The sequence below is a fragment of the Oratosquilla oratoria genome, chromosome 38 (genome assembly GCF_046742065.1).
Source record: "Oratosquilla oratoria isolate Oo_2021 chromosome 38, ASM4674206v1, whole genome shotgun sequence".
NCBI classification, from domain to species: Eukaryota; Metazoa; Arthropoda; class Malacostraca; order Stomatopoda; family Squillidae; genus Oratosquilla; species Oratosquilla oratoria.
Window position 1 is genome coordinate 10,525,088 of NC_134814.1, and position 27,134 is coordinate 10,552,221.

A 27,134-nucleotide genomic window follows, 5' to 3' on the forward strand; every position below is an offset into this window, starting at 1 on the left:
ACTCCCATAAACAATATTTATTCTTTCATTCCATTCCACACAGCATCTCAAACACAACTTCCCAGACACTCCACACCTTCCCCATCCTCGCGTCCACTGAGGTACTACTCTTCCCCCAACTCCCCGTGTACTCAGACACTCCCCTTCCATCAGTTCTTACCACTAATAACTCAATTCCGCAACGCCCAGACAGACTCGAAGGAAACTTCCTGGTTGAAGGCAAGTAACTTTTCCTATGGATGTGTCTCGACTCATGATGAGTTGTGGAACAGTTTTTTTTTTTCCTTTTTTTTTCTTCCTGTTCATACTTATCCGCGTGGATTCTTCCACTTACAAGAAGCCTCCGTTCCACCCTTTTTCACCCCCCCCCCTCTCTCTCTCTCTCTCTTTCTTTCCTTTTTCTCATTTTCACAATCCCCTTCCTCTCTTCTTACTCCTCTTCCCTTCCAATCCCACCAATTCATGTTCTCTTCCCCTCTCTTTATATCCTTCTTCTCTTTTCCTCTCTCTCCCTCTTCTTCACAACACCGCCTCCCTTCTTACCTACCTCACCTTCCTTTCCCCTCCCTGCCCTCCTCCTTCTATTCTTCATCCATTCTCCCTTCTACTGTGGAACATAACATATAAGGGGCCATTTACACGATCAAACGGTTTGTCAAACCCAGTTTGTCAAACAAGTGTTTGAAATGATATTTGACCGTGTGAATGGGATACTTGTTTGTCAATCACGTTTGTCAAACATGTTTGTCAAACAAACACCCCATTCACACGGTCAAACATCTCTTCAAACACTTGTTTAACAAACCGGGTTTGACAACCCGTTTGAGTGTGTTAATGGCCCTTTAAGTGCCTCTCTTAGAAACTGGGTACACAGCCTCGTTGTATCAACTCTTACGAATAAAGTCGTCTGGAATCATCTACGAGTAAAATGTCATTAATGCAACACAGTCACGTGGAACGATTGGCTCAATCCAGTCCTACCCCGAAATCCCCCTCAGCTGAACGAAACCATCTGACGGCAGATTGGACGAAAAGGAAAAGTATCATCTGGTACGGAAGCGTGTGAGATCATAATTATTATTATTATTTTTTCTTTACAAAGTGACCATACGCGATACTGCCCAGGGGAGTTCCCATTGGCTGAATGGAAACGCCTGGCTGCTGCCAGAACGAATGTTCAATGGAACAGGAATGAAAGGGTTATAATGAAGCAATGGAAGACTTAATTTCTTTATGTATATGTTTATGTGTGTACACACACACACACACACGGTTGGTAGAGTTCCCGGCTGCCACTACGGAGGTCCGGATTCGAATCCCGCCCAGGGCTGAAATAATATCAATATCGCTACGCTGCGAGTCGTTACTCCAACTCTCGTGGGCGGGGAGTTGTGTGTGTGTGCGTGTAAGGTCACAGCATTACCCATAGATCGGTCATATATAAGCTCTGAGCTCTCTTCCGGGAAGGGAATAGCTGTCGATCACGAGTCCAACACGTGATCCAAGACCATGGTGAATCACACACACACACACACACACACACACACACACACACACACAAATGTATTGTTCTTTCTTTCTAATTGTGCTCCCTGACTGATTTTGGTTTTTCTTCTTCCACAGTTCTTCGGAACGAGTTCCGGGCAGTGCCTGAGGCGACGAGACTAGCTGAGGGCCAAACGGCACTCCTGAGGTGCCTGCCGCCCAAGGGACACCCAGAACCTGTCGTCTCCTGGGTCAAGGACAAGGTCCCACTCGACCCCGCCACACAACACAGGTGAGTTTCAAGGATGAGGGGATATTTTTTTTATTGGAAAGTTTATATTTATCAGTATTTATCGCAATATATTTCATTATATGTTTCTCTTCCCCTCCCTCTCTCCCTCGTCTCTCTCCCCCGTGTCTCTCTCTCTCTCTCTCTTCCTCTTCCTCTATTTTCTTTCTCCTCTCTTTTCTCTCTCCCCTCTTGTCCTTTCTTCTCTCTATATCTCTCTCTTCTCTCCCCTCTTCCCCTCCTCTCTCCCTCCATCCATCCATTCCTAACCCCTCTTCCCTCTTCCTCACTCCCTCCCAAATCCCCTCTCCCCCTCCCTCCCTAACCCCTCTCCCTCCCTCCCTAACCCCTCTCCCCCCTCCCTTACTCTCTCCCTCACCCCTCTCCCCCCTCCCTCACACTCTCCCTCACCCCCCTCCCTTACTCTCTCCCCCCTCCCTCACTCCTCTCCCCCCTCCCTTACTCCCTCCCTAACCCCTCTCCCCCCTCCCTCCCTAACCCCTCTCCTCCTTCCCTCACCCCTCTCCCTCCCTCCCTCACCCCTCTCCCCCCCTCACCCCTCTCCCCCCTCCCTCCCTCCCACCTCCCCTTTCCCCTCCCCCTCCCGTGCAACCCTTCAATTTCCCTTTTTATAGCTGTTGCCAGGTGTGGGCACACCCAGATATGAATCCAAAAACACAGGGTTGCTACCCTAAAGAAGAAGTCTTCTTCGCAATTCGTTCTAAATTTGTTTAATATGATTATGTAGCCGATATCTGTCTACAACCTGTGATAAATGATGTACCGATTTAAATTGTCCATAGATCATTGTACGTGGTCTGTATATCTTTACTAAAAGGAGTCGTATGTCTTTTTTTTTTCTTATGAGTAAAAGATTTATAGAACGAGAGGTTTGCATGGCTAATTATGATGCTCGCTTTTATCAGTCCAAAAGATATATGTATATGCATATATATATACATATATATATGCATATATATATGTATATATATAAATATATATATATATATATATATATATACACATATAAATACATACATTATATATATATATACATATATATATCTATATATATATATATATATATACATACATTATATATATATACATATACATACATTATATATATACATATATATATATATATATATACATACATACATTATATATATATATATATATATATATATATATTATACATATATATATAAATATATATATATATATGAATATATATATACATATATATATATATATATATATATATATAATATATATATATATAAACAATAGTTTGTCTTCGCGCTACAGTGACAATTCAACTGATGAATAGAATCGTATGACATTAGCCAGAATAAAATCTATATTCATAGCAATGTTGTTGATGGGTAACCCAACTCCTTTAACTACCGCGTTGGAATGGTTCCACGGGTATGGATGAAATCATCAGGCGGCAGCTAGAATAAAATTAAAGATACCACGCGGCAGATAGGGGAGTGAAGGAACATTTACATGGTCAAACGGTTTGCCAAACCTGGTTTGTCAAACAAATATTTGAAGTGATGTTTGACCGTGTGGATGGGCTATTTGGTTGTCAAACATGTTTGACGACCAAATAGCCCCATTCACACGGTCAAACATCACTTCAAACTGTTTGACAAACCGGGTTTGATAAGCCGTTTGACCTTTGATACCGTAACTTTCCTTTACGTAGATAAAATAATGTGTCGTTAGGCAGAATAAAATATGCAAAGTACGTTATAGGGAAAGAGTTGGGAGGTCCCCAACTCTGAAGGAAGCCTCATCCGGCCAAGACCCTTTTACTCTTTTATTCTGGCTGAGTAATTTTTTTCAGGTTTACTTGACTTTTTTATTTAGTATTTATGTATCTATTTGTCCACTTTTTATCTATATATAATTTATTTATCTATTCATTTATTTATATACATATCATTCATTATTTTTATTTCTTATATTATTCATTCATCTAATTTATATATTTATTACTCATCTATATTTAATTGTTTATTTATTAATCTATTTACCTCTTTATTTACTTATTCATACCCTTATGGTAATGCTGAGACACTAAGAACAGTGTAAAGAAAACAGCTAAATACGAGTTTTATTCGTGACTAGTTTTGTTTTAAGAACTATTAATACGAAACTAGTTAGAATAAAACACTGACCTACACCCGTGATTTCGAGTAACCAATTCATCTTATATTTACTGATTTTGTCTTTAATTTATTTCTATTCCTATCCCAAGTATCCGAAGAGTTTTTCTTCCTAATATATTTTATATTTAATGATTTTCTCTTATATTTATTTGTTAATCTTTCATCTCATACCAAGTATCCGAAGAATTTCCCTTCTTGATTTATTTCAATAATTCCTGATTTTGTCTTTTATTTATTTCTAATCTCATCCCAGGTATCCAAAGAGTTTTTCTTCCTAATATGGACCAAAAGGTCTCCTTTCGGCATGCTCCGCCTTTGTAATCCTTTCTAATTCTTATATTTACTGATTCTGTCTTTTATATCTAATCTCATCCCAGGCACCCGAAGATTTTTTCTTCCCAATTTATTCACATATTTACTGATTTTGTCTCTTATTTGTTTATCAACTTTCTATCTCTTGTTCCCTCCAGATACCGAATAGTGGACGGTGGAAGCCTCGTCATCAGCAGGGTTCGGTTGTCCGACAGCGGGGAATATCGATGCCGAGCCAGGAACATGTACGGAACCGAAGAGACTCCTCCGGCCACGCTCACCGTTCTTGGTACGTTCCAGTGCCGGTAACCGGCGCTTCTATCCTTGGGACCGTGAATGGGGATCTTAAGGGAGGCGGCAGAAAGGGAAGGGATCTCAGAAGTTGAAAGTGATCTGAAGGCTTCTTGGACTGGGGATGAGTCTCTGAGTGGCTCTGGCCCGTTGGGGTGACCTAGAAGATTTATTGCATAAGACTTTAGCAGTCATTCGTCTTATACGGGACCGCTTGGACATATTTGTGTATGAACGTGTGTGTGTGTTGTGTGTGATTCACCATGGTCTTGGATCACGTGTTGGACTCGTGACCGACAGCTATTTCCCTCCCGGAAGAGAGCTCGGAACTCATAATTGATCGATCTATGGGTAATGCTGTGACCTTACACGCACACACACACACACACACACACACACACACACACACACACACACACACACACACACACACACATAGACGCACACACACGAGAGTTGGAGTAACGATTCGCAGCGCAGCGACACTGAAATTATTTCAGCTTTGGGCGGGATTCGAACTCGGACCGCCGTAGTGGGGGTCACGAACGCTACCATTGCGCTATCGAGTCGTGAGTGTGTGTGTGTGTGTGTGTGTGTGTGTGTGTGTGTGTGTGTGTGTGTGTGTGTGTGTGCGCGCGCTCTCGTTCTCGCGTATACGCGATAGTACTAATTTTCTTTCTCTTCCTCTTCCTCCTCCAGTTTCTCCACACCTCGTCTCCTCCTCGGAGTCCGTGACCGGAGGAGCGGGGGCCACGGTGGAACTGGTCTGCCGGGTCGGGGGCGACCCTCCCCCGGAAGTCTTCTGGCACCGCGTGGCGCCGGCCACCGAACTCCCCCTGGGGCGGATGGACCTGGAGGAGAGCAGCCAGATTCTTCGGGTGTACCATCTCACGCCGGAGGACCAAGGGGTCTACACCTGCCATGCGGAGAACCCCGTCGGGTCGGTGTCGGCCAACATCACACTTACCGTCCATTGTAAGTTTAGAATACTCAGGAGAACTTTCAAGACCTCTTTCTTCTCCCCCCTCCTCATCCTCCTCTTTCTCCTCTTTTTCCTCTTCCTCCTTCCCAACCTCCTCTTTCTCCTCCCCCTCCTCTTCCTTCCCCTCCTCTTCATCTTCCCGCTCCTCTTCCTCCTCCCCCTCCTCCTCTTCGTCCCATCATATGATATAGTCTTGGTACGCAATATCCAGCTTAATGGAAATGTTATAATATCAGTTTCATATTTGAGAACACATTTAATTCATTAATACATTTGGCAGCACGCCCACTTATCACGGTCACCCCCGTGGACGCCCGTGTGGGCGTGAACGGGACGGCTACCTTCGAGTGTGCGACTTCGGGAAGCCCCCCGCCCACGACGTACTGGACCCACGAAGGCTCGGGCGTGGTCGTGGGCGTCGGGCAGACATGGGGGGGTGGGCGTGTGTCTGTGGACGCCCATAACACACTCACCATCAGAGGAGTGACTCGTCCTGACGAGGGATACTACGTGTGTACCGCCGTGGGCGTGGCTGGCTCCGCCCTTGCACGCGCCCACCTGGAGGTCCAAGCGGTGGACGACATGCCCCCGCCCATCATCGCCCTCGGGGCGCTGAATCAGACGCTCCCCTTGGACACGGAGGGCGAGCTCCCCTGCGAGGCGAGTGGGACTCCAGAGCCGAAGGTGACCTGGGAAATCGGTGGGAAGCCGATTGTCAAGAGTGGAAGAATCTCCGTCACGCCCCTGGGAACGCTCCGAATCACAGGTACTGTCGGGTACAAGGGTGACCTAATCTTAGGCGCTTGAGGGTGACCTAGTGTTAGGGGTACAAGGGTAACCTAATCTTAAGATGCTTGAGGGTGACCCAGTGTTAGGCACTCTACATCGTGCTACTGGTATAGAGGCCAAGGGTGACTTTGTGGTACTCAAGGGTGACCTAGTATTATGTTCTCAAGGATGATCTAGCAGGTGCTCGAAAGTGTCCTGTTGGTAATATAGTTAAGGGTGAGGATGGCCTAATGTCAAGGTAAGTGTGACCTGGGAGCCAGGCCGTTCGAGTGTGACCTAGTCTTAGGCATTGGAGGATGACCTATTGATATAGGAGGATGGAGAACGGGGATATGTCAACAGAAACATTAGAATATATATATATATATCACGGTAAAACTACTGTTAGGGTAGAAAAGACTGGAAACGGGGAATCTATACATTTCGATTGCAAACTGCAATCCTCTTCAGTAGATCTACTCCAACAGTAGTTTTACCGTGATTGACAAATGTGTGATTACATTTTTCACCTGACCATACAATTTCGCTTCCTTAATTTTGATTTAAACGAGGACGTAAAAAATGTACTGATAAATGTATATGCTGGTACAATTGTTCGTGTTGTGTTATTTTCAATATGAACTGCTCTCCCTCACAGACCTTAAAGCAAGCGACACAGCGATCTACACTTGCATCGTGACGTCAGAAGCTGGGAAGACCACCCTGACGGCGGCGCTGGTAGTGGCGAAGCCGACGAACCCAAATGTGGTGTTCTTCAAGATGAAAGACGAAGGAACCCTCCCGGAAGCTCCCGGACACATCACGGTCATCAACGTCAACACGACCCGAGTGACCCTTGGCTTCCGGAGGGGCCGCCCCGGGCTGACGTCCTTAGTCGGCTACGTGGTACAACAGTGGAGTCCGGACCTTCGTGGCGAATGGTCGACTTCGGACTCCTCTCCTTCAGACACTACCGGACCTCCCCCGGCACCCATCACGGTCACAGTCACCAACCTCGAACCGGACACTCGATACGTCTTCGTCATCCGGGCCCAGAACTCTCAGGGATTGTCCCGGCCGTCTCCCATCACTCATACTATCCGGACGCTGCCGGCGGATGCCGGTAGCGTCCGGCCTTTACATGAGATCCGGAACCGGCTCTCTATGCCGGTCGTGCGCCTCGTGACTGTTGAGCCCATGTCCGCGACGGCTGTCCGACTCACGTGGCAGCTCCTGGTGGAGTCTGACCTCCTCGAGGGACTCTATGTTAGATACCGCCCACTGGAGAGCCAAGTTGGCAACCCGATGGGCGCCCTCAGCGTCGAGACGGTGGGCGTGACGACGTCCTCCTCGTCTCTTACGTCATCGACCTACATCGTGACTCAGCTCCGGCCGGCGACGTGGTACGAAGTCTTTGTGGTTCCCTTCTTCAGAGGAGTGGAAGGCCAACCCTCGGCCGCCGTGAGGGCCTCCACCATGGAAGACGCTCCCGGGGTAGCCCCTCAGGGGCTGCACTACACGGGGGTGAACAGCACCACCGCCAGGATCACGTGGGACCCCATTCCCCCGCACCTAGCGAACGGTCGAATCACCGGGTACAACATCCAGGTCACCACCGCCAACACCTCAGCGGTGGTGCATCTCAACACCACAGTCAACGGAACGTGGACCATTGTCCCCGCCCTCGCCTCAGGGGTGCCCTATCACGTGGCCGTCCGTGGGGTCACGGCTCGCGGACCTGGGCCTCTCTCCTTGCCCATCACGCTCCAGGTAGGATCAGGGACCCCGGTCGAAGGTGGGTCCCCTCGGCCCGGAGCCCCTCCCGTGCCGGCAACGACCCTGACGCATAATACCTACTTCATCATCGGGATTGTTGTGGGTGCTGTGGTTCTCTTCGCCGCCCTCACCGTCGCCGTCATCTGCGTCTACCGACGGAGGAGGAACAACAAGTGTCCTCAGTACTACGGGAAAGGTACGGCTTCCCTCTCCACTTTCTTTTTCCGAGAGAGAGAGAGTCATTATCATGTGGTTATATGTTCCTGTGACTATGATTATTTATCATTGCCATCTATTTACTTATATATTTATTTTTTCCTCACGTACCCATCTCCCCCTGTTCCTCCTTTTCTTCTTCCTCCTTCTCCTTATTCCCCCCTCCTCTTCCTTCCCCAGCTCTCATGCAGTAGGCCCTGACTACGTCACAAAAACAATTGTTAGCATTACTTCACAAAACAGCTGATTATTTAGACAAACATCATTCATGCACAAGGGGAGAAGACACGTAAAACATATATCCATTTCTACATCAAGGTCACCACACACAAAAAAAAAATCCATTTTACTGTTTACTCCCACAGGGGAAGGCAGCGGCCCATGGTCCGAATACCCAGGGTGTTGGGGTGACGCCGGGGTCGGGATGACGGGGACCCTCTACACGGACGTGGGCAGCCACGGGGCCCCGTTGACGCAGCTCTACCACCAGGGGTCCCAGGCGGCCCCTTCGAAGGCTGCAGGGAGCACGTGTGATGGGAAGGGGCCTGAAGATGTTTACGAAGATCCCGATGCGGCTGGACTCCGGCTCGTCTCCTTCACAGGGCACACAGACCAGAGGTGCGTATCCTATGGGTATATGTATTTGTATATGTAGTGTTCACATGTCTACATGTCATTTATACATACATGGGGGCATGTAGTTATACATGTCCACAAGTGTGTATACATACAAGTAGACACATATACATGTATGTTTGTATACATACATGTATATACATATGATAAATGTGTTGGAAGATGGGGTGGATGAGTAAGTGTGGCACCCATAACAATTATAACATAGAAAAACGAAGGTCGAGAAATGAGGAACTGGGATGATTCTAATGTGATGTTCTCCATTCCTTCTGCGCCTTCTTCAGATGTACCTCCCCAGAGCCTTACGCCACGACGCCCCTCATCACCGACATGTTCCGGGGTCCGGGCGGGAACCGGATCCCTCCGAACATACCCGTGACGAGCCCAACGCATCCGTCACCCTCGGGTCACCCGGGTCACGTCCTCATCCAGGAGGATGGCAAGTCGACGACGGGTACCGAACCGAATCGGAACACTCACCGCTCTGCGAACTACAATACTCACAGCGAAAAAGGTAAAGGAGAAGAATTTTCTTTTTGTTTTCTACTTCGCGTTAAGTGCTCTGAATGGTTATAGAACTTTAATTTGTAGAGAGAAATTTCAACAGAGTAGCCCACTCCTGTGACAAGTTCTTTGAAATTATATTATCAGTAATACATACTGAATGGACCTCTCTCTCTTTGCCTTCTTCAGGTGGATCTGGGGTCCCGGTGCTACAGTTCCCTCCGCCACCTCCTCCCCTCATGCAGCAGGCCGACAACTCAAGCGACAACACCTTGGCCTCCACTGGGAGTAGGGCTTTAGGCGCGCGGGTTCTCCTACAACAGCTACCCTACTCGGTCGCAGGGTCGTCCTCAGGAGGCTCGCACATGTCCCACGGTAGCCCTCTCCTCGGCCCTCGCCCACCTAGGGCGCCAACCCGCACCACCCCTACGCCCACGCCTCACCTCGTGCCGATCTATCAGACGACGGAGCCCATAGAAGACCTTGACAACAAGTCCCAGACGTCGACCTTCAAGGGAGGAATGGAGAAGCAGATCGGGAATGGGATCTACAGCGACCAGTACGAGTACCTCGATGAACAGAACAAAAAATTCCACGAACACCTCTTCCAGCAGCAACTCAACCACCACCTACAGCAGCAGCAACAGCAACAGCAGGCGGACCGCATCGTAGGGCACCATAGCCTCTTGAGGAACAGAAGGGGCGAAATAGGGGACGATCTTAGTACTAAGGGTGTGGCTGGCGAAGGTGAGGAGGTCAGTGACGTGGAGTGGTACTCTCAGCCTCTCCTCAACGGGAGACCCTCCCCGGAGTCTTCGGTCCTCGGAGACGCAGAGTCGGAGGACGAGAGCGAGTGTTCCTCTGGAGGATCCTGTTGCTCGGACCACCACCCGCTCTCCCAGGGGCACAACATCAACTGGACTGAGGCTCTTCAGGCAGCAGGAGAAGCGAGGTGGGGCCGCGGCGAGAGCTTCTGCAGTACGGACGAAAGCACCTACATGCCCTCCCTCCAGTACCACACCCGCCCCGCCAGGCAGTGCCCCAAGAGACACGCCGAGTCAGGCACCACGCGACCTCGGGCTCCCAACAACCATATTCTGAACGCCACAACGTCCGTAACGTCGCCGCTCGTGTGAAAGGTGTTGCCTCGGTGTGGACCTTATACCGACCTCGATACTCCCCTATCCCATCCTCAACCTTTCTCTCCTCAGCCTCTCTACCTCCCACCTCCCTCCTCCCTCTCCTTCCTCTTCCCCAACACCTCCGGGTTCTCTCTCTCCCCACCCACTCCCTCCAGCCCTCGCCTTCACCTCCCCAGACTAAGCGTGTGCAGATTTCTGGACAGATATTAATGTGATATAGTCAGGGTCTGTGTAGTGCTAACCCTTTGATTAGGAAAGGTGTTCTCCAGTGATCGGTGATCGATCTAGTCGCCAACCCGCTAGCCGAACGGCTTTGAGCCTTTTCAGGTAGTTGGTGACCCGCGCAAGATGGACGCTGTTTTTCATGGTGACGTACCACACGCTCCTACAGACCTCCTCTTCCTCCTCCTCCCTGGTCGTCCCCAATATGATGTGCTAGTCTGAACTTGAAGCTGCCTTGTTAGAGCTAATTGTGCCCCAGTCATTCAAATCGAGTCGAGCCACGCGCTAGCAGAGTGAAAGAGAAAAAAAAAATCACAAAACTAATAGAAAAAATATATATATTAAATGAAGTAGAAAACTAAGTCCATAATGAACGACGGTCATAATAAACTACGATTACTAACCACTAGATTTGGGTTTATCTCGTACATAAGCGCAACTGTCCAAAGCCCTCTCACGCCAGAATGCTTCTTCTCCGGTCGGCCTTCTCACGCTTGCCAGCCCCGTCATGTGCGTGTGACTGCGTGTGACTTTGTGTGCGTGGAACGTGCCAGGAACGTGATGTGAAGGTGTGTAAAAAGAGGACTAAACATGGCGTCATGACACTTCAGTGAAGAAGACGCAGTGGGGGTGAAAATATATAGGAATCTGATTTAAGATAAGCGGGAGACACATTTAAGAAAATAATAAAACTATGTATCTGTTGGAAACAAAATATCAGGTAAAACGGTTGATATACACGTACATCATATATGTACGTGTGTGTATGTGTAATATTGAATATGTACTCTGTGAAGTGATGTAGGGTTTGTTTACAAATTATAATCTAATGCTCACAAACATTTCCACACTACGATAAAAATAAATTAGCTAAAACACTAGGAGGGGACTTTTGAGAGTAGAATTACCGAGCCAAGCAAACATGCAGTCCACATAACAATAGTAAAAATGGTTGACATGAATGGCAACGACACATAAGTAGTTGAGAAATTAATCTTTCTCACCTCTCACCAGACGCAAGGTAGGCTATGCCCGTCAGTGTCCGGCCTCTAACCGACAGGATGACCGAGAAGTGCTCGCACTCCACTGAATACCGAAGCTGTACCCGTTTCAGTCTTACGGAGCCCACGGCGTTCAGTTCGTACACAAGCAGGTGGGGTCACATGTACGTGTGTATACATATATGTGTATATATACATATGTATATAATGTATATATATATGTACATATATGTATGTATACATGTATATATTGTGGAGGAAGAGTATTCGTTCGGTGGCCCAGCAATGAAGATAAAGATCCAACAAAAGGTGGATGAAAAATTCATGAAAGGTAGACAACCCCACTCCCTCCTCCCCAAGACATCTTCAAAAAGAACATCTTGAAAGGTTTCCTTCAGAGAGAACGTCACTAAATTAAAAATTTCGAAAAGAACAATTTAAGGGCCCTAGACTTTTTCCAATGGAACATTCTTGCAAATATTTTCTTTTCTGTTCATTAAGGAGAGAGGATGAATGTGTCTTAGCCCTGACACTTTCCAGCTCCTGGACGGATGTCGATGATTCTCTAATCCTTGCAAAGCCGTTGAAGATCTGGTCTCACCTTCCAGACGCCTTAAAAAACAAATTTCTAGAGATGCTCTTCACGAAAATAGGATTTCTTAGGAGGACGGGGGCGTCCCCATGGGGTCTTCCACATTCTTGTGTCCCCAAAGAGGAGAACCTCTTGAAGACAAAAGCTTCCGGAAGGAGACAACTCTGAGCAGAACCTTCTGAATCTTGTTCTTGTGTTCCCGAAAACGTTGTGTTCCTTCTGAAGACGAAAGGCTCTTGAAGGTGAAAACCCTGCGGAGAACCTTCTGAGGGAGAGATCCTCGAACTTTCCAATGAGGTTTCTCATCTTTTATCATGAGAAGGTAATGGACCAAATGGTCACCTGTTAGTTTGTTCTTTCTTTGTAGGGTTCCCATGCATTGGCTTTTGGAGATTGTGTTAGATTTGGTTTGTTGATGTTTCCAAGCAATAACAGTAGGAATTTTCGCAACGTTAAACTGCTATTACTCGTATAAATACGCGTACATACATACACACATACACAGACCAACAACGGGTATCTGCAAGACGGACGTCCAAGGCATCGCACATACACACCAGGGCACGCGTGCATACGTTGGCTAAACCATACGCTACACACACACACACACACACACACACGCTCGTACAAGCTTGGTGCTTAAAATCTTTTATATTTCATGTCTTTCGTCCCTGCGAAGCACCATATCTACCATGCAGTAGATGAATGAATAGATAATAGATAAACAAATAGGTGCTCCTCGACTCACAAAACAATTTGAGTTCGTACTCGACCACGACCTCCACTACACCCATCTACCCCTCCCCCCAATCCCCCCATCCAACCCGGGTTTCGACGGTCCTCACCGGGGCCGAGTTTGGGGGTGCAAATTTGCAATCAGCGTGCAATTACAGCTTGCAAGAGAGGGTCCCTATACTGCATTGCAGGTCCTGATGTCATTGGCGGGGAGCCTGCTCTCCCGCTGTGCCGTATTGGCTGACCGGCCGTGACTGATTTGTCACGGGTTGTCGAACAGTGGCCAGTACATACACGCACACACACACACACACACAAACACAAACACACACACACACCCACACATCCACACCCACACACACCCTTCGTGGCGCAGTAGTTAGAATTCTCGCCTGCCACTACGGTCGTCCGGGTTCGAATCCCGCCCAGGGCTGAAGTAATTTCAGTATCACTGCGCTGCGGGTTGCTCCTCCAACTCTCGTGGACGGGGAGTTGGGTGTGTGTGTGTGTGCGTGTAAGGTCACAGTATTACCCATAGATCGGTCATACGAGCTCTGAGCTCTCATCCGAAAGGTTAATAACTGTCGATCACGAGTCCAACACGTGATCCAAGACCATGGTGAATCACACACACACACACACACACACACACACGAAGTGTGTGTATTATGTGTTTTTACACATCGGTATCACCTTAGCGTGTTCATATCGTTTTCTCTCGGATGAGGCCTTGATTCGCGTCTCTGCGCGGTCCTTGCCTAAACCGAAAATCCGAATTACTCATTCGGTTCTCCCCTCCCCCCTTTTTTTCTAACTTTGTGTAGCTCTACACCTGCCATCTGAGGTGCTGGACAGTACACCTCACCTAACAACACCTACCGCTCAAGGTGTCCTTCACCACGTTTGCTTTGTTCTTCGTACACCTGTGTGTGTGTGTGTGTGTGTGTGGTGTGTGTGTGTGTGTGTGTGTGTGGGTGGGTGTGGGTGTGCGCGTATATGTAGGCACGTGTGTGTATGATATTATACAGACATATGTTCAGATAATATCACCATTTGTCATCCCTCAACTAAAGTAAATGTAAATAGCACAACATAACGTATTAACTCTACGCTCATAGAGGCTTACATCCATTACAGCCTTTTGGTGTGTCCCCGTGTCACAACTATGTAACTGACAGGGGAGCAGGCACTGTCCGAGCACTGTCCGAGCACTGTCCAGACACTGTCCGGGCACTGTCAGAGCACTGTCCGGGGACTGTCCTGGCTTGGTATCTCCCGTTTTGTATCATGGGTTAAGTTTGTTTCTATTTTTTTTTCTTTTTTTTAAATGGTCATGATTCACTCCCCCCCCCACCTCGGTTCCTGTCTCTCTTTCTCTCTCTCACTCTCTTTCATTCTCTCTTTCTCAGAAGTAACCGTGAAAAGAGCAAGCACAAAATTTCATACGTAGATACATTTATGAATATATGTGTGTGTGTACATGTACATGTATACATTCTTATCTTCGTTCACGCACACCTTGCATTCTAGTTCTGTTATGTGCACACTCATATTTAGCCTATATCGGAAAGCTGACTTCAATTCCCCTGCAGGTAGCTCGCTCTTCAAGAAAAACAAAAATGTGCGCGCCACACGTGAGTCAAAATTTTGCCAAGTGATTTTTTTTTTGTTTTTTTTTCTCTTTGTGGGGGAGGGTGTATGACTTCTTTATGGATCCGAAATCCTTCTCCTGGTGTGTTTTTCCATTGTGTTCCATTGAAAAGCTTCTTCGTGTCGATATTTCTTGCCCTCCATACTTCTTCGGACCTTCCGTCCGAAGACGAAAGAAGAAGAAGAGAAAGATTCCTTCCTTTTACCGACCGAAGTGTTTCCGAAGTTGGTCAGCCACGTGGAACAGTGAACCCACGTGGGGCCGAAATCTTGTAAACCTGCTGAATCACGTGAAGTCGAAAAATCACGTGGACTTGCTAAAGACCACGTAGATCCGGAAAACCACGTAGAAGTATGACGTGGAGCTGAGATCACGTCAAGTCGAAAATCACGTGGACTTGCTAAAGACCACGTAGAGCCGGAACACCACGTAGAAGTATGACGTGGAGCTGAAATCACATGAAGTCGAAAATCACGTGGACTTGCTAAAGACCACGTAGAGCCGGAACACCACGTAGAAGTATGACGTGGAGCTGAGATCACGTGAAGTCGAAAACCACGTGGACTTGCTAAAGACCACGTAGAGCCGGAAAACTACGTAGAAGTATGACGTGGAGCTGAGATCACGTGGAACAAGAACCTGTGTACAGTAACACATATCCCTCCTGCTAATGGTGCGGCCCCTGCCTCTTTGGGAGAAGCCTTTGGTCCTCCCGTCGTGGTATGAGAGACCCTCGTTTACTTACTTAGGGTGCACCCCGGTGCTATGGCACAATACACAAAGAATAATAACATAACGTAAAATCACGGGAGTATCAGCACTGGTAGGAGACTGCTCTTATACATAAATATATAAATATATATATATAGATATATTTTTTCGCATTGTAGGGAAACTTCATCAACTCCCTTTTGTTGTTGTTATTGTTGCTGCTTGCTGCTGCTGCTGTTTCAGCTGTTTTTTTTATTGATCTTTTTTCATCATTATAATTACTCTTGGTGTGTTTTGTGTGCTTAGGTGTTTATTTTGTGTGTGGTTTCGTTTCCAATAGCCAACACCTAAGAAAATTTGAAAGGGAACTGATTTTTGGACTCCTTCATGTTCCCTCATCGTTCGACAGTAACTGTACCGCACCGCATCACCACGCCCAGAATATCCAAGTCTGTGCCCAATCAACCAATCAACCCGATTCGCTTACTCTTTTTTTTTTTTTTTTTTTTTCTTAATATGAGGAATGCCTGAGACAGAACTCATACTACGAACTTGATGGTTGTCTGTCTGAAGAGCTGCAGGACTGGAAAATTGTGTGCAAGGTCCAACAATGGGTTGTCTTCATACAAATAGGATAGTATGACGCAACATGTTGCCCTACATAATACAACAAAATTGTTGGCCAGGGCACCTTGCAGACAATTATTCAGTCGTTCGGTTTTATGTTTAACTGTGCAGCTGTTAAATTGCTACATCGTATTGGGTCTTAGCAGCGTTTTTTTTTTTTTTTCAATCTCGTTACCTCACCTATCAACTGGTGTGTGTGTTCAACACTTAGACATCCTGATCCATTAGGAAAACGTCCACGTTCCTATCCATTCTTAATATCCTTTCCCCATTTTGTATCTCATTTAAGTGTATCTCCCCAGTATACTCAAATTAAGCCCCGCCCATCGCTCACATTTTGACCCTGGATTGGTTGAGCCGTGTGGCATGAATAGTGGGAGGAGCTTAATTCGAATTTCAATGAAAAATAGTCGTATTTGGAGTTAATACTTTCCTGTCATCCTTTCTTCACTCACCTTCACCCTCTACTTTATACTCACTCTCACCCTTAACCTCATCTCCATACTCACCCTCATCCCCTCACTCACACCCTCACCCCCACCCTCATCTTTATACCATCATCCTCACCCTTTACTCTTTTCCTTGCTTCAACTCTCCCTCTTCTACAAGTCCTTCCACTGAAATAGAGTTGTTCTTCTTTAAAAATATTGTATCACCTTGCATGTCCCTAATCTGAACTCTTTCCCCAAAATTTGAACACTCATAGTTCCCTAATTTGAACTAGTTTCTGTTCGTATGATCTAGTACGCATCAACTTGATCTTATACCCCCTATTTGAATTGTTCTGACCTTGATTCCCCTGCAATGACCTCATGTGACCTCGTACAGCCTCCTTTCATTCCACTGTGTTCACATGACAAAAAGCCATTAAGGTTTAGTATCCTTACAGAACATATGTAAATTTCGCCAAACTTGTCATCTTTTTTCCATTATCACAACACCATCACGCGGCTATCAACTCGCCATTAGTGTTTCTTGTTGTAAATATTTTTCTACGCTGCGAGGCAGGTATACAGAAACAAACATTCTGACAGAGACAGACAGACAGACATATACAGTGACGTCACTCAGTCGTCACGTGATCTTGAAACCAGACAACCTTAGAAAGGCTTGCAGACCTTTGTAGGTTCTGAAGGGCCGTGTGGTCTTTGTTTATGACCTTTTATTGTTTTTGAAGGTCTAAGTGAACTGGTGTTTCCAGTTTTGTTGTTTTTGAAAGGCCAAGGAATCTGGTGTTAATAGACCTTTGTTGTTTTCGAAGATTCAGTGTTCTTTTTTAAGGGCGAAATTCCCCAATGTTTACAATCTTTTGTTGTTTTTGAAGGGTCATTGTTTACATTTTTTTAAAGGCAAGATGCCTTATTGTTTACAGGCCTTTGTTGTTTTTGAAGGATCAAGAAATCCAGTGTTAATTTTTTTTTCTTCTTCTTTTTTAGGCTCAGTCTTTAGGTTCTTATTTAAGGGCGAGATGCTCCAACGTGTGATGTCCTTTGTTTTTTGGAGGGCCAGTGGTCCTATATTTACAGTTCTTTGTAGTGTACATACCTTTGTAAATCCCTGCTTTAACCCCACAGTCGAGCTGCATTTGTTTGGCTTAAACCTATTGATAAGCATGACGCACCGTAACTTGAAGATTTGTTTTCGCTAACGCCAAAGGGTTTTATTCAACTCCGGAGAGGATTTTATTCAACTCCGGAGGATCTGTACGTATCTAAGAAGTAGATCAATTTTGTGTCATCCCTATCTCAGTACGCGACGACCTCCGGGCTGAATTAATCCATCAGGCGTCAGCTAGAATAAGGTCAATCAAGGTCATTGTTATCTCTGTGTGACACGCAAACGTTTCAATTCGGGTGCCTTCTCCTCTGCCAGTATATACAGACTCCACCCCCTTCCAAAACGTTTCCGTTGTTTCTTGAGTCGCTTGTAAACAAACGAGCATTGGTATGAGACTGTTAAGTTGTTCTCAAAGTTGTTCTCAAAGTTGTTCTCAAAAATAATTCTCGGCCAATCAGCGACGGCTCCAGGAGAGAGGAGGACCTCTGTGGAGTAGATGGTTGGTGGCGACTCGAGTATGCGCGTTTTCCGGTCCTCCACTTTATCCTTCTTCTTTGATTCCTCCTTATTCGCTTCCTCCCTCCCTCGCTCCCTCGCCCCCTCAGACTCCTCTTCCTAATCCTCTTCCGTTTCCTCACTGGTCCTCCTCCTCCTCCTCCTCCTGTTCCTCTTCTTCATTTGAGTCGTTCTCATCTTTATGTTCCTCGTCTTCATCTTCATCCTCGTCCTGATCTCTCTCATGACTTTTTATCCTTCTCCTCCTTCTCCTCCTCCTCCTCCTCCCCCCCTCCCCCCGAACTTAGCCATATCGATAACCATCGCTCTACGTACCAATAGGGCGGGGCATACACAAACCGCCCACAACGAAACACGTATCGTCCTGTTCTTGAATTACCGCTTCTCCATACCTCCACATCAGATCGACATGTCTCCATACTCCACAGGATTAATGTTGTATTACTCACCCTCCATATCACCCTCCACGTGGCCCCCTCCATACCCGATACCCTATTCCCCTCAGCCTAGTGAACTCACAAAAGAAAAACAGCAGAAAAAAAATAACCACGAAAAAAAAATTAATCATGTAATTGTAGTTAATGGTAAATCTGTATGTTAATATTGATATCTGATATTCAGAGTTTTGTCAACTGTGATATTAGTTAGTGAGGTCGTCATGATGATGATGATGATGATGCTAATGATGATTAGGATATACGGAGAACGTAAAAAAGGAAGACAAACTTGTAAAAGGTGGGGATATACATAACCCTTAAAGGTATAGGCTGAGGACTTATAAACTTGGCACTCGCGTGCAATGACTTTGCTATAGGGAAAGCGAGTGAACTGCCAGGTTCGTTCTTCCTCAGTTTTCCTTGTGTATATCACTTCCTTGGGTGTTTTTTTCCTAACTGTAGAGTTGTAGCAATGTTGCAGGTCATAGTGAATTTGTGAAAGTTGTGAAAAAGATCTTTAAAGTCGATGTGAAGTGTTCGCGGAAAAGAATCGGATCGCGGAACAGTTTGGTGACATTTCTCCCATGCAGTTGTTGTTGAAAGCGTCTGCAAAATCTACTGTATCGACAACACCACCACCACCACCACCCCAGGAATACAATAATTGTATATTTTTTCCCAAACATAATAAGGTTCTGTGCTGAATGGTTATGAGAATGACGAAGATGAAGATTATGGTTTGCCTGTATCCAAAACGGGACGCAAAAAATTAATTAAATAAATGAATAAAACTATATATATAAATACATATATCATTACTATGATCACCCCTATGTGTTAGAAAACGAACCCCCAGACTTGGAGGTCAATAGTCATTGTGATGTTTCTTTGTGTGCGTGATTTTTGCTTGGTCACAGATGTGTACGAGCGTAACGCAAGACGGCGTGCGTATAAATGCGTACATATACATATATGTGATTATATATAGACTCTGTATGCTTGGACCCGTGTAAATATTATGATGTAATTGTTTACTTGTAAAAAAAAAATTGCGAGTGAATGGGTTTATGACGTCATCAAGGTGTACAACTATGACGTCACGTGGAAGTGTGTACAATACAGTGTTAATCTATAGTTACAACACTTATATTTCATATTGCACAATCACTAAACCAACCGACTCATTATGCCAGTGTTATACGTAGCAACATCCGCCGTAGACAAATCAGCTGTGGATGTGGTCAAATAGATAAATCCACAACTATATATTTATTGGTGCGATCAAAGTGTGCGACAGAATGCGTGCGTCTGAATCTTTGTACAAAATTATTTTTAGTCGAGTCAGTTTGTACAGGAACTTATAAAAAAAAAGAAATTTTGTAATAAATATGGAACTGAACGAAGTGAGTTTTATTATCCTTTATTTGTTTACTTTGCAAGTGACTACGGTCTTGGATCACGTGTTGGACTCGTGATCTATAGTTGTTGCATTTCAGGGTGAGAGCTCAGAACACACGCACACACACACACACGTAGACATACACATGCATGTACACACACACACACGTACACACACACAGACACACACACACACAACGTCAAGTTGTTTGTGATGGGATTTTTTTATTTTTTTATTCAAGATATTGACTATTTTATTCTATTTAGTTTTATTTATTTGATCTTTCGTTAAAATTAATCTATATATGTTCCATTTCCATTCATATTTTACCTACATTTAGCACTTTTTTCCTATTTCTGCTAAATGTATTCACCATTTTATGATGACAATTTTTTTTTCTTTATATATATATATATATATATATATAAATATATATATATATATATATATATATATATATATATATATATATATATATATATTTACACTGCTCCGCCCAGTGGGAGAGGATTAGGGAGTGGTGTGGGAAGAAAAGGTTTAAAATATTTCGCTCAGACGAGTCCCAGATCTTATCAGTTTGAGTTGATAAGCAAGGAATCAGATTCTGTTGTTCTATTCGTCCCTCCTGATGACATATTCAGAATCCAGGTTTGACGCCAGACAATATTGTTTGGTACAAGATCCCAGTCTAGGAACTCTCGCCCAACAAATTGATAAAATCGACGATCTTTGGAAGCTTCTCGACTGTGGAGGTCAGATCCGTCATCCCAGAGGTTTATGTTTTAGGACTATTTCGTCCACTTTGAGGTCGGTCCCCAGTCTGAAATGGGTCGAGAGGAATCGAGACCCCAAACCCCAGGGTCCATTGGAAGGTACAGTTTTGGAAATAAAATTGTCGACGCTTTTATTATGAAAGAATGAAAATATTGATTTGAATTTGTAACCAACACTGTTATTTGGGTGCCTTGTTTCAAAAGCCTTTAAACTATTCATTTGTACACAGAAGCACCTAACTAGGGTTGAGGAACTAGTTTCGTCGATTGCACTACAGCACGTACCACGATTCCTAACAACTACTGACGATTGCCATTTACCAGAGCTATCCAAACACGTGTGGCAAAGGTTACGGCATCGGCTCCAGCTAAACGTCTGTGGACTGCTGCAGGTGACAGATTGGCGCATCAAATCTTTGATTTTTATAATCACCACGAAATCGCGCCGTTCCAAATCCGGACAGACCCGTCAGGCTGTGGGTAATGGATGAGCACAAGAACACTGACCGAGGGACGAAAGAGAAGGTCTTGATGGTTTTGATGCAATCAGGGCTATCTCTAGCCATCGGGTCCCCTCCCATTGGTGATATTGCAGATCTTATCGGGGTCTCCAAAGAGTCCCCAAAGGGTTTCCAAAGGGTCCCCAAAGAGCCCGGCACGAGTTTGTTTCTCAGGAACATATGCATAAGTCAAGACTCCCGCCTCGCTCTCAGTCTCCGTCTTCGCCGAAGGACGGGGGTGGGGGTTGGGGGGCTAACAAACGGTAAACCTTACCATCACACCCAACAAGACGACCACCCAACACGGAGAGTCCGATTTTATTCCCTTTCGCTATACGTGATTGAGTGTGACGTCAATCGTTTCTGCAGGAAGGGAAAAGGCATCACGACCCACCTCAGGAGGCCGGGGCGGTTACCAGGTACGGCGGAGAGAGACAGGGAGAGACTAACAGGTGACCCACCCCTCGTCTATATACGGGGGTCTTCACTGCCCAGCTAATGAACAAGGACCACATGGAAATACTGACGTATCAAATGCAGACAAGCTGTCTGGCTGTAGGTATATATGTATGTGCAGGTGGATGTGCTTATATACTTATGCATTGATGTTAAATGAAAGTATATATATATATATATATATTATATATATATATATATATATAATATATATATATATATATATATATATACACATATATATATATTTATATAATGTATATACATATATATACATATATATATATATATATATATGTATATATATTTACATTATATATATATATATATGTGTGTATATATATATGATGTATATATATATATGTATATATGTATATATATATGTATATATAATATATATAAATATATATATATATATAATATAAATATATATATATATATATATATATATATATATATATATATATATATATATATATATATATATATCACGCAGAAACCACGGGGAAATAAAATTCGGAATACTATATATATGACCCAAGAATCTCACAGTCCCAGAACAGCTGTCAGGTATCTCCATAAGCTGGGTTACTATGGCAGATCTGCAAGAAGGAAACAACTCCTTCGTCTAGGCAATATCAAGCGCAGAGAGGATATACCTGTGAGATTCTCGGGTCATTTTGGCCACTGGCTCCAAATGGGCCACTATTTCACCCACAGGTCGATAGGTACGAGGCCTCTTGTGGATATCGCTTGGAAACTACTTAGGCATATGGTGCGGGAGCTAGAGGCGTAAAGGCAAAAGCCTCAATTTTCTCTGGGCCCCACGCACACGCCCTTAGGTCCAGGTTGCTCACATATACCTTATAGTGCTCTGTGAACGGCTCTTTCCCTCTGGGCTAAATCGGCTGATCTGATCATTTTCGCCACTGGCTCTAGTTCAACCACAGGTAGGGAGCCACAAGGCCTCCTATGGATGACACTTGGAGATCAATTAGGTCAAAAGTGCGGACGCTAGAGGCGGAAAGAAAAAAATCCATGCAGATCCTCGACTTTGGCCGGACTACATATACACCGTCGGTCCAAGTTACATAGACTTCAAAGTGTTCTGTGCACAGTTCACTCCTCGTACAAGATTGGGCCAAATTGGCTGACCTCAAGATTTTGTTAAAAAAATCCTTTGATACCTCTGGGTCATTTAGGGCACTGCCTCATTCACAGGTGAGATAGTGGCTCACCCATGAAGCTACGAGTCCTGCGGATACACTTAGAGACCAATCATGCCAAAGATGCTAGAGGCGCAAAGGGACAAATCCAGCCAGATCTAAATTTAACCCGGGCCGTATGCACACGTCCTGAGGTCCAGGTTGCTTACATGTACATCTAAGTGCTCGTTATATGGTCGAACAGAGGATTTCCCTCACAAAATTCATGTATTTTTCACTGAAACCCTCAGTTAGGCCGATTTGATCCAATCTTGCCCCAGTAGGAGATAGCATTGCACAGAGCGCTAAGAAATACAGGCGAGTAACCTTATCTAAAGGGTGCGTACGTGGTACCCAGCCAAAATTGAGGATCCAGCTGGATTTTTGTCTTTGCCCTCAGCGGTTTCAAGAGTAATATCCATAGGAGCCCTCGTACCGTCGACCTGTGGGTGAGGTAGTGTTCCAATCGGAGCGGGTGTCCAAAATAACACAAAAATTCTCAAAAGGGTTACCCTTGGATTTTTGAGCGAAATTCCTAGGTCGACCGAGTTGGCCCAATTTTGCCATATGGGCAAAGAGCCGTACACAGAGCACAATGAGGTATATATGAAAAACCTGTACCCAAGGGCGTGTGTGTGAGGCCGAGCCAAAGTTGAGCCTTCGGATGGACTTTGACTTTCCTCCTTTAGTGCCCACACTTTTGGCCTAAGTGGTCCCCAAGTCATATCCGCAGGAGGCTTCGTGGCCGTCGACCTGTGGGTGAGATAGTATTCCAATCGGAGCGGGTGTCCAAAATGACACAAAAATTCTCAAAAGGTTACCCTTGGATTTTTTAGGGGAATTCCTAGGTCGAGCGAGTTGGCCCAATTTTGCCCCATGGGCAAAGAGCCGTACACAGAGCACAATGAGGTATATATGGTCACTGTGACTCAGGACGAAATGAACATGACTTTTCCTATTCAACTTAAGCTAATCTACAGTCATGGTGGTCGAGAATGTTACCATGTTAAAATTATTTCCGATGCTCACTGTGACTCACGACGAAATGAAAATGACTTTTCCTATTCAACTTAAGCTAATCTACAGTCATGGTGGTCGAAAATTTTACCATGTTAAAATTACTTTCGACGCTGACTATGACTCAGGACAAAATAAACATGACTTTTCCTATTCAACTTAAGCTAATCTACAGTCATGGTGGTCGAGAATTTTACCATGTTAGAATTATTTTCGATGCTCACTGTGACTCAGGACGAAATGAACATGACTTTTCCTATTCAACTGAAGCTAATCTACAGTCATGGTGGTCGAGAATTTTACCATGTTAAAATTATTTTCGACGCTCACTGTGACTCAGGACGAAATGAACATGACTTTTCCTATTCAACTTAAGCTAATCTACAGTCATGGTGACTGTGACTCAGGACGCAATGAATATGACTTTTCCTATTGAACTGAAGCTAATCTACAGTCATGGTGGTCGAGAATTTTTCCATGTTTAGATTATTTTCGACGCTCACTGTGACTCAGGACAAAATGAACATGACTTTTCCTATTCAACTTAAGCTAATCTACAGTCATGGTGGTCGAGAATTTCACCATGTTAAAATTATTTTCGACGGTCACTGTGACTCACGACGAAATGAACATGACTTTTCCTATTCAACTGAAGCTAATCTACAGTCATGGTGATCGAGAATTATACCATGTTAAAATTATTTTCGACGCTCACTGTGACTCACGATGACATGAATATTACTTTTCCTATTCAACTGAAGCTAATCTACAGTCATGGTGGTCGAGAATTTTACCATGTTAAAATTATTTTCGCCGCTCACTGTGACTCAGGACGAAATGAACTAGAGTTTTCCTATTCAACTTAAGCTAATCTGCAGTCGTGGTGGTCGAGAATTTTACCATGTTAAAATTATTTTCGACGCTCACTGTGACTCGCGACGAAATTAACATGACCTTTCCTATTCAACTGAAGGTAATCTACAGTCATGGTGGTCGAGAATTTTACCATGTTAAAATGATTTACGACGCTCACTGTGACTCAGGACGAAATGAACATGACTTTTCCTATTCAACTTAAGCTTATCCACAGTCATGGTGGTCGAGAATTTTACCATGTTAAAATTATTTTCGACGCTCACTGTGACTCATGACGAAATGAACATGACTTTTCCTATTCAACTGAAGCTAATCTACAGTCATGGTGATCGAGAATTATACCATGTTAAAATTATTTTCGACGCTCACTGTGACTCACGATGACATGAATATGACTTTTCCTATTCAACTGAAGCTAATCTACAGTCATGGTGGTCGAGAATTTTATCATGTTAAAATTATTTTCGACGCTCACTGTGACTCAGGACGAAATGAACATGACTTTTCCTATTCAACTTAAGCTAATCTACAGTCATGGTGACTGTGACTCAGGACGAAATGAATATGACTTTTCCTATTCAAATGAAGCTAATCTACAGTCATGGTCGTCGAGAATTTTACCATGTTAAAATTATTTTCGACGCTCACTGTGACTCAGGACGAAATGAACATGACTTTTCCTATTCAACTTAAGCTAATCTACAGTCATGGTGGTCGAGAATTTTACCATGTTAAAATTATTTTCGAAGCTCACTGTGACTCACGACGAAATGAACATGACTTTTCCTATTCAACTTAAGCCAATCTACAGTCATGGTGACTGTGACTCACTGGGACTCACGACTTTTCCTATTCAACTTAAGCTAATCTACAGTCATGGTGACTGTGACTCAGGACGAAATGAACATGACTTTTCCTATTCAACTTAAGCCAATCTACAGTCATGGTGGTCGAGAATTTTACCATGTTAAAATTATTTTTGACGCTCACTGTGACTCAGGACGAAACGAACTAGACTTTTCCTATTCAACTTAAGCTAATCCACAGTCATGGTGGTCGAGAATTTTACCATGTTAAAATTATTTTCGAAGCTCACTGTGACTCTCGACGAAATTAACATGACCTTTCCTATTCAGCTGAAGCTAATCTACAGTCATGGTGGTCGAGAATTTTACCATGTTAAAATTATTTTCGACGCTCACTGTGACTCAGGACGAAATGAACATGACTTTTCCTATTCAACTTAAGCTAATCTACAGTCATGGTTACTGTGACTCAGGACGAAATGAACATGACTTTTCCTATTCAACTTAAGCTAATCTACAGTCATGGTGGTCGAGAATTTTACCATGTTAAAATTATTTTCGCCGCTCACTGTGACTCAGGACGAAATGAACATGACTTTTCCTATTCAACTTAAGCTAATCTACAGTCATGGTGGTCGAAAATTTTACCATGTTAAAATTATTTCCGACGCTCACTGTGACTCACGACGAAATGAACATGACTTTTCCTATTCAACTTAAGCTATTCTACAGTCATAGGGGTCGAGAATTTTACCATCTTAAATTGTCTCAACAGCTCACTGTGACTCAGGACGAAATGAACATGACTTTTCCTATTCCACTTAAGCTAATCTACAGTCATGGTGGTCGAGAATTTTACCATGTTAAAATTATTTTCGACGCTCACTGTGACTTACGACAAAATGAACATGACTTTTCCTATTCAACTGAAGCTAACCTACAGTCATAGTGGTCGAGAATTTTACCATGTTAAAATTATTTTCGACGCTCATTTTGACTCAGGACAAAATGAACATGACTTTTCCTATTCAACTTAAGCTAATCTACAGTCATGGTGACTGTGACTCAGGACGAAATGAACATGACTTTTCCTATTCAACTTAAGCTAATCTACAGTCATGGTGGTCGAAAATTATTTCCGACGGTCACTGTGACTCACGACGAAATGAAAATGACTTTTCCTATTCAACTTAAGCTTAGCCACAGTCATGGTGGTCGAGAATTTTACCATGTTAAAATTATTTTCGACGCTCACTGTGACTCAGGACGAAATGAACATGACTTTTCCTATTCAACTTAAGCTAATCTACAGTCATGGTGACTGTGACTCAGGACGAAATGAATATGACTTTTCCTATTCAAATGAAGCTAATCTACAGTCATGGTCGTCGAGAATTTTACCATGTTAAAATTATTTTCGACGCTCACTGTGACTCAGTACTAAATGAAAAAGACTTTCCCTATTCAACTTA

At 44.3% G+C, this 27,134-nt stretch overlaps 2 protein-coding genes across 2 annotated transcripts in view; one reads left to right on the plus strand and one right to left on the minus strand.

The window, feature by feature from the left end:
• Positions 1-11,212, plus strand: part of LOC143019960 (roundabout homolog 2-like) — a 232,855-nt gene extending 221,643 nt beyond the window's left edge. Inside the window, exons 4-11 of the mRNA XM_076176008.1 lie at positions 1,624-1,777; positions 4,425-4,555; positions 5,257-5,532; positions 5,820-6,305; positions 6,966-8,279; positions 8,665-8,917; positions 9,220-9,449; positions 9,629-11,212. Coding sequence (XP_076032123.1) covers positions 4,510-4,555; positions 5,257-5,532; positions 5,820-6,305; positions 6,966-8,279; positions 8,665-8,917; positions 9,220-9,449; positions 9,629-10,575 — 3,552 coding nt within the window. The 5' untranslated portion in view covers positions 1,624-1,777; positions 4,425-4,509 and the 3' untranslated portion in view covers positions 10,576-11,212. The remainder of the gene's footprint in view (positions 1-1,623; positions 1,778-4,424; positions 4,556-5,256; positions 5,533-5,819; positions 6,306-6,965; positions 8,280-8,664; positions 8,918-9,219; positions 9,450-9,628) is intronic.
• The window catches only part of LOC143019961 (uncharacterized), a 672,791-nt gene that overhangs the window by 4,550 nt on the left and 641,107 nt on the right, over positions 1-27,134 (minus strand). The window lies entirely within an intron of this gene.